Source organism: Bubalus kerabau, chromosome 17 (assembly GCF_029407905.1).
Source record: "Bubalus kerabau isolate K-KA32 ecotype Philippines breed swamp buffalo chromosome 17, PCC_UOA_SB_1v2, whole genome shotgun sequence".
In the NCBI taxonomy this organism is placed as follows: domain Eukaryota; kingdom Metazoa; phylum Chordata; class Mammalia; order Artiodactyla; family Bovidae; genus Bubalus; species Bubalus kerabau.
In genome coordinates, this window is record NC_073640.1 from 66,986,057 (window position 1) to 66,998,986 (window position 12,930).

The 12,930-nt window shown below is 54.7% G+C and overlaps 1 protein-coding gene across 3 annotated transcripts; it reads left to right on the top strand.

Moving 5' to 3' along the window:
* The first annotated feature begins 1,561 nt into the window (after window positions 1–1,561).
* On the top strand, window positions 1,562–11,872 carry HSPBP1 (HSPA (Hsp70) binding protein 1). 3 transcript variants are annotated; one of them, XR_008704200.1, is made up of 8 exons: window positions 1,562–1,719; window positions 2,047–2,343; window positions 4,219–4,423; window positions 6,319–6,543; window positions 8,932–9,065; window positions 9,177–9,273; window positions 9,834–9,945; window positions 11,402–11,438. XR_008704200.1 is itself a non-coding variant. In XM_055553102.1 (8 exons), the coding sequence occupies exons 2-8, from the start codon at window positions 2,140–2,142 to the stop codon at window positions 11,474–11,476; spliced, it is 1,074 nt and encodes a 357-aa protein (XP_055409077.1). In that variant the 5' UTR covers window positions 1,562–1,719; window positions 2,047–2,139; the 3' UTR covers window positions 11,477–11,872. The 3 variants fall into 3 exon arrangements, 2 of the variants coding, with proteins under 2 accessions (XP_055409077.1, XP_055409078.1); XM_055553102.1 differs by having other exon boundaries at window positions 8,932–9,087; window positions 11,402–11,872; XM_055553103.1 differs by having other exon boundaries at window positions 1,573–1,719; window positions 2,044–2,343; window positions 8,932–9,087; window positions 11,402–11,872.
* The last annotated feature ends 1,058 nt before the right edge of the window (window positions 11,873–12,930 follow it).

A 12,930-nucleotide genomic window follows, 5' to 3' on the forward strand; every position in this document is an offset into this window, starting at 1 on the left:
GTATTTTCCAGGCAAGAATACTGGAATGGGTGGTCATTTCCTCCTCCAAGGTGGGCATCTTCCCAACCTGCATCTCCTGCATTGAAGGCAGATTCTTTACTGCTGAGTCATCAGGGAATGCCCAAAGATGTCCATGTCATAATTCTGTGAACCTGTGAATATGTCAACTTACTCAGCAAAACGGTCTTTGCAGATGTGATGGAGCTGAAAATCTTAGACGCAGAAAATTTCCTGGTTATTACATTTGTGCCCTAAATGTAATCACAAGCATTCTTATGAGGGGGAAGCAGGAAGATCAGTCAGAGGAGGAGACAGGACAAGGAAGGAAACCGAAGCCAAAATGGGGACCTCTGGTGGTCCAGGGGTCTGGGTTCAATTTGAGGTTAAGGAAATAGATCCCACATGCTGCAACCACAGCTAAGACCAGGGCAGCCAAAAAAAAAAAAAAAGCCAAAATGATGTAGCCACAAACCAAGGAATGTGGGCAGCCTCTAGAAGCTGGAAAAGGCTGGGAAACATTCTTCCCTGGAGCCCCCGGAAGGAACACAACCTTGATTTTAACTCCTCGAACTCAGTGAGACCCACGTTGGGCTTCTGAACTGTAAGTAAGCCACCAAGTTTTTCAGTAATCTGTTAACAGTCGAGAGGAAATGGAGTACCCAGGGGCCCAGATCCATGTCTGACAATCGTCCTCCTCAGTGCTACACACACACACACACACACACACACACACACACACACACACACACGTTTGGTCTTCACATCCCACACCCAGCAGTGCGCTCAATATACATGTGATTGTGGGCCCCACCAAAGTTGAGTATAACCTTTTCCTAGAGTGGGAGGGCCTTGTATGGAAGACTAGAATTAGGATTTATTTAAGCCTAGCCCACAGTCCCAAATCTGAACCCTAAATCTGGTGCAGGGAGGCCTCGAGCTGCCTAAACCACCTTTCCCCAGGGAATTTTACTTCCAGGCTTCAAGAATCACCTCTGGGTGCACCTGGCACGACCCAGAGAAGATTCCACGAGGGAGACGCTGGGGGAACGATAAGAGTGGTCTGCACAGGAGGTGCAGTGGGGAGAACGGGGAGCCCCTTACGAGGAATGGGGAAATAGAAGCCAAGAGCGGGCTGCGATAGGCCAGACGCCGCCCGGGTCAGATATTAGTGCTGAGAGCACGGGGAGGCCCAAGCAGAGTTGAAAGGGCCCCAAGCTTAACGCGGAGCGGCGGGTGCTCCAGCCCGCGGGGCGGGTCTTAGCTGGGAGTGGCCGAAAGCCCTGGAACAGGGGCGGAGCCTGAAGCGGCGGGGCGGGACGGAGCGCAGAACCGGGACAGGAGGCGAATGCGTGGGCGGGGCCTATCAGGGGCGGGGCCAGGCCGGAGGGCGGGGCCTGCACAGGGCACGGGTGGAGCTTGCAGTGAGGGTGAGGAGGTGGGGCTTATCGGGGGCGGGGCCCTGGCCGGGGGCGGGACTTCGGCCAGGGTGTGCGCGCGCCGGGCGTGGCCGGGGCGAGGGGCCGGGCCGATCCAGGTGTCCCGCCAGGTGGGAAGAACTTAAGAGCCCGGGGAATCCGCCTCACGGCCCCAATTGGTGTGGCTGCGCCGGGAACTTCCGGGCCAGACCGTGCGTGTTTCCGGTCAATATGGCGGCGCCCAGTAGAGTCAGGTGCGGGCGAGTCTATCTTCGGTAGCGGCGGCGACACGAGGCTCGGGGAGGTGAGGTCCGCCCGCTCTGGCTCCCCTCGTCGGACAGGAGGGAGGGGACCTGTCGCTAAGATGAGCAAAGGGAGGGCTTCTTGCTCTGAAGGCTGGGCTTGGGGTTGCTAAGAGATGGGAACGACCGCGGTGGAGATGGAGGAGGGGGTTGCTAGGGAGAGTGGGTGGGGCCTGTTGCTAGGGAGGAGAGAGGGACTGCTGACTTTGGGTAAGGGGCCTGTTGGTATGAAAGAAGAAAAGTGGGCCGTGGTTAAAGGAGGTGTGGGCAGCGTGGTTTGGAGTCATGCGGGGCCGCCGAGCTCCCCTAAAACGCCACCTTCTCAGCAGACCCCCAGGAGTCGACCCGTCAGGACGCCAGAGCTACTTCAGCGGTGACCACCCCCTACCCCAACACATTCTTCCTTTCTTCGCAAACTGCCCATGGCGAACCAGGGCTCCGGGGGCAGTCGCCTTCCCCTGGCGCTGCCCTCAGCCTCCCAGGATTGCTCGTCAGGGGGCAGCGGCTCCTCCGAGGGCGGCTCGGGCCATCCCCCGCCGCCGCGAAATCTCCAAGGCCTGCTGCAGATGGCTATCACGGCGGGCTCTGAAGAGCCAGACCCCCCTCCAGAACCCATGAGTGAGGAGGTAAAGGGCGGGGGCCCGAGAAGGTGGGGTGAGGGGTTTGGGAACAGAGATATCTGGGGAGGGGCGGTAGTGCCTATGTGAAGGCATAGGAGGCTGTATTTGTGCTCCATAGGGTTACTGTAGACTGAAAGTCAGATCCCAGGACCCTGCACTGTGCAGGAAGGCAGAATAACCTCATGGTAAAAAAAGAAAATGCAAGGGCACGCCAGAGCGAGACAGACATGGCTTCAGTATGTTATAGCTGTGTGACCTTGGGGGTATCACTCCATCTTTCTGAGCATCGATTCTCAATTGCAAGTTGATGTTGATGATAAGGAGGAGTGGCCCTTCACAGGGTAGTTCTGAGAGTCCTGTTGAAGTGGGTCTCAACATCACACCTGGTACACAGGAGCTGTGCTCCTGAAGGCAGCAGGATATTCTCATTAAGAGCAGAGTCTCATAAGAGTTCTGTGGACAGACCACTTAGATCTGACTTAGGTGTTGTGGATGGCTGACTGTGTGACCTTGGGCACGTCACCCTTTTCTGTGTCTCCATTTTCTCATCTGTGAAGTGGGAATAGCAGTGATGTTAATGCTTAAGCATGGAAGGCTGTTCTGGAAGTCAAGAACGGTATTTGCTCTACGTGATGCGTGCTTGGCGGTGACAGTTGCAGTGTGTGAAGCGTGGTGTTAATACAGGCACGTCCATGGAGTCACTGAACCTCTAGGACCATGAGGCGGTCCAACAGGCACGGAGAAGGTTAACATCTTGCCCACATTTATCCAGGACTATGACTTCAGATCCTTCATCTGAGCACTTAGCATAGAGTCGGGCCAAAAAGAAAAACACCCAGTGGCCAGTTCTCAGTGCTTATCTTATTTGACCTACGAGCAGCATTCGATGACGAACCTGTCCCCTTGAGCTCTTTCTTCATGTGGCTTCTGGAGCATGAACCAGTGTGGTTTTCTGGTTTTCATCCCACTCACTGGCTCTTCTTCCCCATCGCCTCGGTTGGTTCATCCTCATTTTCCAGTCCCTCGACCATGGAGCACACTAGCACTCTCTCTTCTACATTCACTTCCTGTGTCATCTCACATTGGGTTGAGGTTTTACTCTGACGACTCTCAAGTTTATATCTCTAGCCAGTGGTTCTCTGCTGGAGGGATGGTTTTAACCACCTTTGGCAATGGGCGGAGACATTCTTGGTTGTTGGAAACTGGCGGGTTGTGGGCGTGGGGGCAGTGCTGTTGGCATCTCGTGGGTGGACGTCAGGGATGCGGCTCAGCGTCCTCCAGTGCACAGATGACCCCCACTGCAGAACGGTCCAGCTCAGGGTGTCAGTAGGGTCATGGCTGAGAAATCCAGCTCCAGGCTGGCCCTCCTTCCTGAGCTTCAGGCGTCTTTCTCAATATTTTGCCTTGTGTATGTCATGGATCCCCCAAACTTAACAAGTTCAAAAATCAGCACCAATTTCTACTCGTCTCACTCCACACCTGCTTCTCTTGCCATCTGCCCCGTCCCTTTCTAGTTGTTCAGGACAAGAACCTAGGTGTCGCTGACCCTTTTTTTCCCGTCACGCCCCACAACCAGTCTCTCCATAGATGCAGTGTCCAGAAAAGAGCATTAGTGGAAAAGGTGCCTGGGAGGTATCTGTTGGTTGAAGGACACTCGGCCCTCAATGTTGGCTGTTATTATTATTTTTTCCTTTGCCTGTGCCTCTTGGCATGGGGAACTTCCCTGACCAGGGATCAAACCTGTGCCCCTTGCAGTGGAAGTGCCAACTCTTAACCAGTGGACTGCCAGGGACGCCCCGGCTGTTATTGGTAATGACTGTTACTCCTGAGTCGATGATTGATAAGGTTTGCTTCTTTCTCCTGCCCCGCTTCACCTTGCAGAGGCGCCAGTGGCTGCAGGAGGCCATGTCCGCAGCCTTCCGGGGCCAGCGGGAGGAGGTGGAGCAGATGAAGAACTGCCTCCGGGTGCTGTCCCAGCCCACGCCCTCCTCGGCTGGCGAGGCTGAACTGGCCGCTGACCAGCAGGAGCGCGAGGGAGCCCTGGAGCTGCTGGCAGACCTGTGTGAGAACATGGACAATGCAGCAGGTACAACCAGCCTGCCCGGGCCTGCCCCCCCGCCGCCAGGGTCCTGCCTCTTCTGCCTTCCTGTCTGCCTCTGTCTCTTGCCGCCTCTTCCTCCTCCCCCCGCCCCGGGTCCTGCTGCAGCCCAGCCCTTTGTCCTTTGCCTCAGGCACCATGCAGCCTGCCTCCTCCCAAGCCTCCCGGCCTCCCCCCTCCAGTCTGGCTCTGACTCAGGCCCCAGCTGAGACTGCCCTGTCCCCCGCTGCTTGGTCTGCCTGCTGACAGGGGCTACGATGGCACAAGGTCCCGTCCACCGCCTCCCTGATGGGGCTGACCATCTCACCCTGGTCCGCCGGGATCCCCGTGCTATTCCCCAGAGTAAGAGACACGAGGTGGTCCTAGATGGGATGGTCAGAGAAGGCCTCCCCGAGGGGTGACACGTGATCAGAGACCTGAAGGGAGGCCGTGAGTCATGGGATCAGCTCTGGAGAAAAGCATCCCAGGCAGAGGGAACGACCTGTGCAAAGGCCCTGAGGTGGGAACCTGCCTGGCCGGGGTGGAACAGCAGTGAGGTGGGCAGAACAGAGCAGAGAGAGTGAGGGGCGAGGGCTGGGTAGTGACCTGTGCTGGGCATACAGCGGCTCCCAGGCCAAGGCCGGCGCTGTGGGTTTCATCTCAAAGGCCGAGAAGCCGCTAGAAAGACAAGTCGTCACTTCCACTTGGAGTGGCGTGGCATGGTGTAGTTGCTGAGGATGTGGATTTGTCTGTTCTGGACATTTTATGTACGAGGGACAGTAGAATATGTGACCTTTTTGCTACGGGCTTTCTTCTCCAAGTGTGATATTTTCAAGGTTCTTACAGGTCATAGCTGTATCAGAAATTTACTCCTTTTTGTGGCGAATACTCTAGTGTGTAGCTAGGCTGTGTGCCGTTCATCCTGTCATCAGTTGACGGACATTTGGTCATTTCCCCCTTCGGTTATTGTAAATAATCCTGCTGTGGACACTGGGGTACAAGCAAGCATCTGTTCCAGTTTCTGCTCTTGAGGCTTGTGGATACATATATGTTGGAGTGGTCACATGATAACTCTCTTTCACTTTTTGAAGAACAGCCAAGCTGACCAATTCAGAAAACAGGCGTTGGGCTGTAGATTGCAGACCTCTGGTCTGTTGTGGTCTGTTTCCCCAGGGGATGTTCAGATTGTCACAGACCAGGTGTCAGAACTGGCATTTAGTGGGCTGGATCCTGGGCCACTGACCTTATTGAGACATGCCAGCGTTGGACAGACCCCCAGTTGGGTGCCTAGGGAGGGCCAGCCCTTGGAGGCAGGCTCCCTCAGCTTCAGCTGGTTTTCCGTCCGTTCTGGCTGCCCTAACAAAGCAGTGTGGACTGCGGGGCTTCGACACCAGAAGTCTGCTCTCTCACAATTCTGAAGGCTGTCAGTCTGAGGGTCAGTTTCTTCTGAGGCCCCTCTCCTTGGCTTGTATGTGGGGAGCTTCCCGCTGTTCCTACACAGCCATCCGTCTGTGTGTGTCTGTGTCCTCGTCTCCTCTTTTCATAAGGGCGCCATTCCTGTTGGATTAGGGCCCCATCCTGTGACATTATTTCACCTTGCATGCATGTATCCTGAGTTGCTTCAGTCATGTCCAACTCTTTGCGACCCCATGGACTGTAGCCCACCAGGCTCCTCTGTCCATGGGGATTCTCCAGGCAAGAATACTGGAGTGGGTTGCCATGCCCTCCTCCAGGGGATCTTCCCGACCCAGGGATTGAACCTGTGTCTCTGCATTGACAAGCGGGTTCTTTGCCACTGGCACCCCCCCGGGAATCCCCTGGGGGTTGGGGCTTCCATGTAAATCTGGGGGTAGGACCCAGCTCAGCCTGTCACACCTGGCCTGCCTGCTACTCTCTCCTCCCAGACTTCTGCCAGCTGTCCGGCATGCACCTGCTGGTGGGCCGCTACCTGGAGGCGGGGCCAGCGGGGCTGCGGTGGCGGGCGGCACAGCTCATCGGCACATGCAGCCAGAACGTGGCGGCCATCCAGGAGCAGGTGCTGGGCCTCGGCGCCCTGCGCAAGCTGCTGCGCCTGCTGGACCGGGACCCCTGCGATGCGGTGCGCGTCAAGGCTCTCTTCGCCATCTCCTGTGAGTGTCCCGGCCGTGGGGGTGGGGGGTGGGGCCGCTCTGCTCAGCGAGCGGACCCTGGGGACGCGGGGCGAGGCCCAGCCCGAGCGCTCTGAGGCCCCTCAAGGCTGTCGGCTGCGGGGCTGTGGACGTCTGGGCTGATCACCCCCGTCACGGGGGTCCTCGGGCGGGGGCTGCTGCGGGAGTGTCCTGACAATGGGCAGTCCACTTCTGCAGAGAACGTACGCAGTCCCGGACCCCCCCTTACCCCCACCCCTCCAGGAGCTTAGAAAGTACTGCCTCTTATTCATTTTTTTTGGTACGTCTTAAAACCCACCCCTGCCCTGTCCCTGCCCCCTGCCTCACTGGTAGCCACTACATTTGTGAGTCTGCTTCTTTTTGTTACACGCTGTAGTTTTACTTCTTAGATTCCACATGTAAGTGATAGTACACAAATGTCTTTCTTTGTCTGTCTGACTTCCCCAAGCGTGAAACCTCCAAGCCCATCCATGCTGTTGCAAGTGACATTTCATTTTTCTCTCTTATGGCTGAGGCCTTTTATCTTTTAGAAAATTGATGTAGAATTCGCATAACTATTTTTAAGCGTACAGTTCAGTAGCATCTGTGGTCTTTTTTTGGGGGGTGGGCGTGGTTGCGGGGTACGCTACCATCTGGAAAGTGCCGGGGACCGGCCAGCACGGGGACCGGCCAGCCCTGGTGCGACCAGCTGCTTTGGTGGTCGGTCTCCTGACTGCTCCTGCTGCCCCGTGCACGGAGGCTCACAGCGGTTCACCCTCTGGCCGCAGACCAAGAGGGGGTCGGATGGCGGAGGAGTGGGCGTGGTGAGGGGGAGGGGTGTCCCGGTAGATGCATCTCCAGGTTCCTGGCACCGGCTGGGCTTAGGCCCGGGGTGCCGCTCAACCCCCTCCAGCGCACAGCGCAGCCCCGGTGCACAGGGATTGGGCCCAGCGGAGAGGCCCCGGGTGGAGGGGAGCCGTTGCCCCCGGATACGGCCTGACAGAGCCGATAGGCCGTGCCCACTGAGCAGACGCGGAAGGTCATCACGTCTACCTCCCCATCTGCCGGTCTTTATTTTTTTAAACTGAGTAATGGTGTATTTAACGGGTCGCACAGAGTAGGACACGACTGAAGCGACTTAGCAGCAGCAGCAGCCAAACTATTATCGTTTCAGCCCATCGTTATGTGGCATGTTAATAAGCTACTTTAGATCTTTTTATCTTTTCCCACGTTAAGTCTTTGAAACCTGGTGTGTATCCTGCACATAAGCATCTCAACTCAGGCTGCATTTTCAGCGATCAGCATGGGGCGAATTCTAGTGAAGGGACAAAGTTGTGCTTCACGGGAAAATACCATACCACCGCTTCACTGCTTAACTTAAATCGAAATGAATGAAACTCAACTGAGATTAACAACTCAGGTCCTCAGGGGCACTTGTCAGGTATTTAGTGGCTACTGGTTTCTGGAGACTCCCATCTGTCCTGGCCTAGACCCTGCCCAAGGGTAGGCACCTAACTGGAAGTGCACCCTGCACCCTGGTTCTCATCGTGCGTGGAGGCCGTGCAGGGTTCCTGGCACCCTCAGGCTGTAGTCTGGCTCTCTGCTCTTAGTCTCCTCATCAGTAAAATGGGAGTCACCTCCTAGGATGGTGTGGAGAGTTAAAAAGAGATAATGTGCTCCTCAGAGGATGCGGGAACAAAATGTATATTCATACAGTGGGTACTAGTCAGCCATTAGAAGGAAAGAAGTTACTGACTCATGCTGTAACCTGGATGAACCTGGAAGACATTATGCTGAGTGAGAGAGGCCAGGCACAGAAGGCCACAGAGTGTACAATTCCATTCACGTGAAATGTGCGGAATGGGCAAATCCACGGAAAGCAGATCAGTGGTTGCCAATTGCCGGAGAGACCACTAACCAGTACAGGGCTTCTTTGGGGAGTGATAAAAACATTCTGTTGTTAGATAGTTATGGTCAGCCAACCTTGTGAATATACTGAAAACCACTGAACTGTATAGTTTAAAAAGGTAAATTGTACAGGCTGTGGAATTGTGTCTCAGCTAAAAATATTTAAAGGTAATGCCTGCGAAGCATGGGCCCATAGAAATCCATGGTGGTGATGGTGATGGTGGTGAGAATGGTGGTCCAGAAGGTGATGATTGTGGTGTTTGTGGTGGTGGTGGTGATGGTGATGGTAATGATGGTGTTTGTGGCGATGACGGTGATGGCGGTGGTGGCCTTGCAGGCGATGGTTGTGGTGTTCATGGTGGTGGTGGTGGTGGTGATGACTGGTGTTTCTAGTGCTGATGGCAGCGGTAACGATGAAGATATTGGTGGTGATGATGGTGATGGTGACTGGCACCTCAAGGCCCTGCCTGCCCCCCTCCCCAGGCCTGGTCCGGGAGCAGGAGGCCGGGCTGCTGCAGTTCCTCCGCCTGGACGGCTTCTCCGTGTTGATGCGGGCCATGCAGCAGCAGGTGCAGAAGCTCAAGGTCAAGTCGGCGTTCCTGCTGCAGAACCTGCTGGTGGGCCACCCTGAACACAAAGGTGGGGCGGCCTGGGCGGGGAGCTAGGGTGGTTCCCGGGGGAGTGCACGGGAGGATGGCTGCTCCTCTGACCCTGTGGCCCTTCCCTAGGGACCCTGTGTGCAATGGGCATGGTCCAGCAGCTGGTGGCCCTCGTGCGGACAGAACACAGCCCCTTCCACGAGCACGTGCTCGGAGCCTTGTGCAGGTGCGCTGGGCGCCAGGGGACTGGCCAGGTGGGGTGTAGAGGGTTAGGGTCAGATGGGGCGCCAGGGGACTGGCCCGGTGGCGGGTAAAGGGTTAGGGTCAGATGGGGCGCCAGGGGACTAGCCCGGTGGTGGGTAAAGGGTTTAGGGTCAGAGAGGAGCAGAAATCAGGGTGCTGGCCTTCCCGGAGCCTCAGTCTCCTCACTGTAGGGGCTGACACAGCACCCTGGGGAGGAGGGAGACAGTTTTCCTCCCACTCATTCTCCCCATCCCGCATGTAAAGCACAGGCAGGTTAGAGCCGTAAGACAGCAGAATGGAGCAGCTGAGCGAGCAGGCAGCAACGCTCACGTGTGGAGTGGGCTCCAGACCAGGCACTTTGCTAAGCGCCCTGTTCCGTACAAGTCTCATCCAAGTCCCTTGGGTAGGGTGGGGGCAGGAGTCCACGTTGCAGAGGGGGAAACTGAGGCCCAGTGGGGGGCGGCGGCTTGCCCAGGCTCGATGGGGGGGTGGAAAGCAGCGGGGCAGAGGGAGGTCCCAAGGATGGCTGTCCTGTCCCTGCAGCTTGGTGACAGACTTCCCCCAGGGCGTGCGGGAGTGCCGGGAGCCCGAGCTGGGCCTGGAGGAGCTTCTGCGGCACCGGTGCCAGCTGCTGCAGCAGCACGAGGAGTACCAGGTACTGCCGAGGCGGGGTGGGGCCAGCCTGCTGCCTGCCTTCCAGGCCTCTGGTCTAGTCCCCCATGCTTTAAAAAAAAATTATATATTTATTTTTGGCTGTGCTGGGTCATTGCTGGGCAGGCTCTTCTCAAGTTGTGGCGAGCGGGGGCTACTCTCTACTTGTGGGGCACCAGCTTCTCACTGCAGTGGTTTCTCTTGTTACAGAGCACAGGCTCTAGAGTGCCATCTCAGTAGTTGTGGCTCACAGGATTAACTGCACTGCAGCACGTGGGATCAGCCCGGATCAGGGATCGATCCCATGTCTTCCGCACTGGCAGGCTGATTCTTAACCAGTGAGCCACCAGGGAAGCCCGATTTGCCCACGCCTCTGTTTACACCTTGTTTCCAATTCATGTGTTTCTCTAGACATCCTTCAGCACACATTTATTGACCCCTCCCACATGCTTCATGCTCTGTTAGCATCAGGGGGACAGCAAGGAGAAACAGAAGCTCAGGGTTTCTTAAAGAGTTAATAGATTCATCTAATTACTATCCAAATTAATATCATTATTTATATCATATCATTCAAATATATTTACTAGATTGATAAATAATAAGTAAATGATAAATAGCAACCAATTAAATATTGAATTAAATAGGTAAGTGAGAAATGTGTGATAAATTACAACTCATTAGCTTTTTCATTAGATAAAGGATAATAATAAATTACAAATAACTCACCATATAGTTAAATAGATAAGTAACAAGTGATAACATAACTCAGATATTTAATTATACAGATAGTAATGTGATAAATAACAACTCAGATATTTAGTTAACTAGGTAAGTAACTAATAAGTGATAAGAGCAACAAATAACATATTCAGTAGTTAATTATTTAAATGACTAAGTTATTTAGTTAACTGTACTTAAGTAATTTATTCAGCCCTTATGATACCACCCAGATGCTGTTGCTTCAGCAAAGGTGGACACAGAAAACATGCCACCCTCTTGGGACGTACCTTCTGCTGAGATCATTCTTCTATGAACACTGTCAGGCATTTCCAGAGGGGTCCTGGGTACTGGGTGTGAGGAGCAGGGGTGACTGGGAGAGGCACAGTGCCCACTCCCCAGGGGCTTGTCCTCTGACCTTGTCACATGAACCTGTGGAGATATGTGCCTGGGGTTGGGCAGGGGGATCCCCTGCCCTGGTCTGTCCTGAAGTTTCAGCCATCCTTGCTTGATGCATCCATGCATCTATTCTCTGAATCTATGGTATGAACAGCTTTATTGACGTTTAACTTACCTATACTGAAAGTGTACAATTTGAAAAGTTTTGACATGTATACATCTGTGGAAACCTTCATTTTTCCATCAGGGGCGGGTGGGAAGAGGAGCCGTTTCTGGGTGCAGAGCTGGTGGACGCAGGGTCTGGCTTCTACACTCAGGGCTTCCAATTTCCCACCCCAATGCAGGAGGAGCTGGAGTTCTGTGAAAAGTTGCTACAGACCTGTTTCTCCACCCCAACTGATGACAGCATGGATCGGTGAAACCCGGTGGCTTCTCTCCCCCTCTTCATGGGAACCCTAGGCCTCCTGCCTTCCCCTCACCCATGAAGCCCTCTCTCAAAGGAGAGAAGGGCCTTGTTGGTGCCGTGCCCGGGCGTGTCAGCCTGTCTCTGCTCAGCCCCCAGGATGGGTGCCGAAAAAGGCGCTGGCTCCCTGGATCCCGCCTCTCACGCACTCTCAATCCACTCCCCCTACTCGTGTCCACACTGCTTTTCCAGTAAAGGTGTTCCTCCTCCTCCACCTCCTTCACTGCCATCTTTGTCACCTCGCCTGGAGAGTGCCTTGGTTGGGGAGGAGGGGCACAATCGGGATCTAGGGAGCCAAGGAGGGAACAGCAGTGGGCGGAACCTTGGAATAATAAAAGTGTTGCTCTCTAAAGTCCGAAGCCATTGTCTTTCATCCTCCCAGCGTCTCTGGAGAGGGAGTGTGTGGGATACTCGTCCTTCTCTTTGCCCCCCCACCCCCCATCTCTGATAACTTTTCTGAAGAAATATACTTTTGACATTCACGCTTCCGTGTCTAAGGTGGGAGCCATGTTCTTTCCCAGCATGCAGTGTGGCATGGCTTCTGCTCCACCAATCAGAGCCTGCCGCCCAGAGGCTTGGAACTGCTGCTGGAGAAGGCGGGAGCAGGTACTGGAGGCCGTGAGACACCTCCCACGCCAGCGATGGAGGCCACTCTGGGTGCCTGGGGCAGGCTTGAGGTTGGGTGTGTGCTTCGTCCTGACAGGAAAGCACTAGGCCTTTTCTCCAGCCTTCTCTGAGATTGGGGAGCAAGCAGGGGACAGGGAAACTGCCTCATCCTTTTATAAATTCCTTTCAGTTTAACCAAAGGAGCTTTCCATTACAACCAAGAGTCTTGACTGATGGTTTCTTTCAGACGAGGAAGTGGCGCCCAGGGTGGTTGATCTTGTGGCCAAGTTCATAGCCAAAATTTATACCTGGGCCACATCCGAAGCTGTGTCACTCCCTGTATTCTGGTTTCCTAGCCCCATTTACGGAGAAGGCAATGGCACCCCACTCCAGTACTCTTGCCTGGAAAATCCCATGGAGGGAGGAGCCTGGTGGGCTGCAGTCCATGGGGTCGCTAAGAGTCACACACGACTGAGCGACTTGAATTTCACTTTTCACTTTCATGCATTGGAGAAGGAAATGGCAACCCACTCCAGTGTTCTTGCCTGGAGAATCCCAGGGACGGGGGAGCCTGGTGGGCTGCCGTCTCTGGAGTCGCACAGAGTCGGACACGACTGAAGTGACTTAGCAGTAGCAGCAGCCCCATTTAATACCAGACTAATTCCTCTCCTGTGGAATTTAGTTGTGTGAGAGAGGTTGATTATATTTTTCACTACCCAAATTCAGAATAAATCAAAAAGTAGCTACAGGATCTGAGAATTGGAAATCAGATGTCACTTGTATCATTTTTAGAGCAGATTTGAG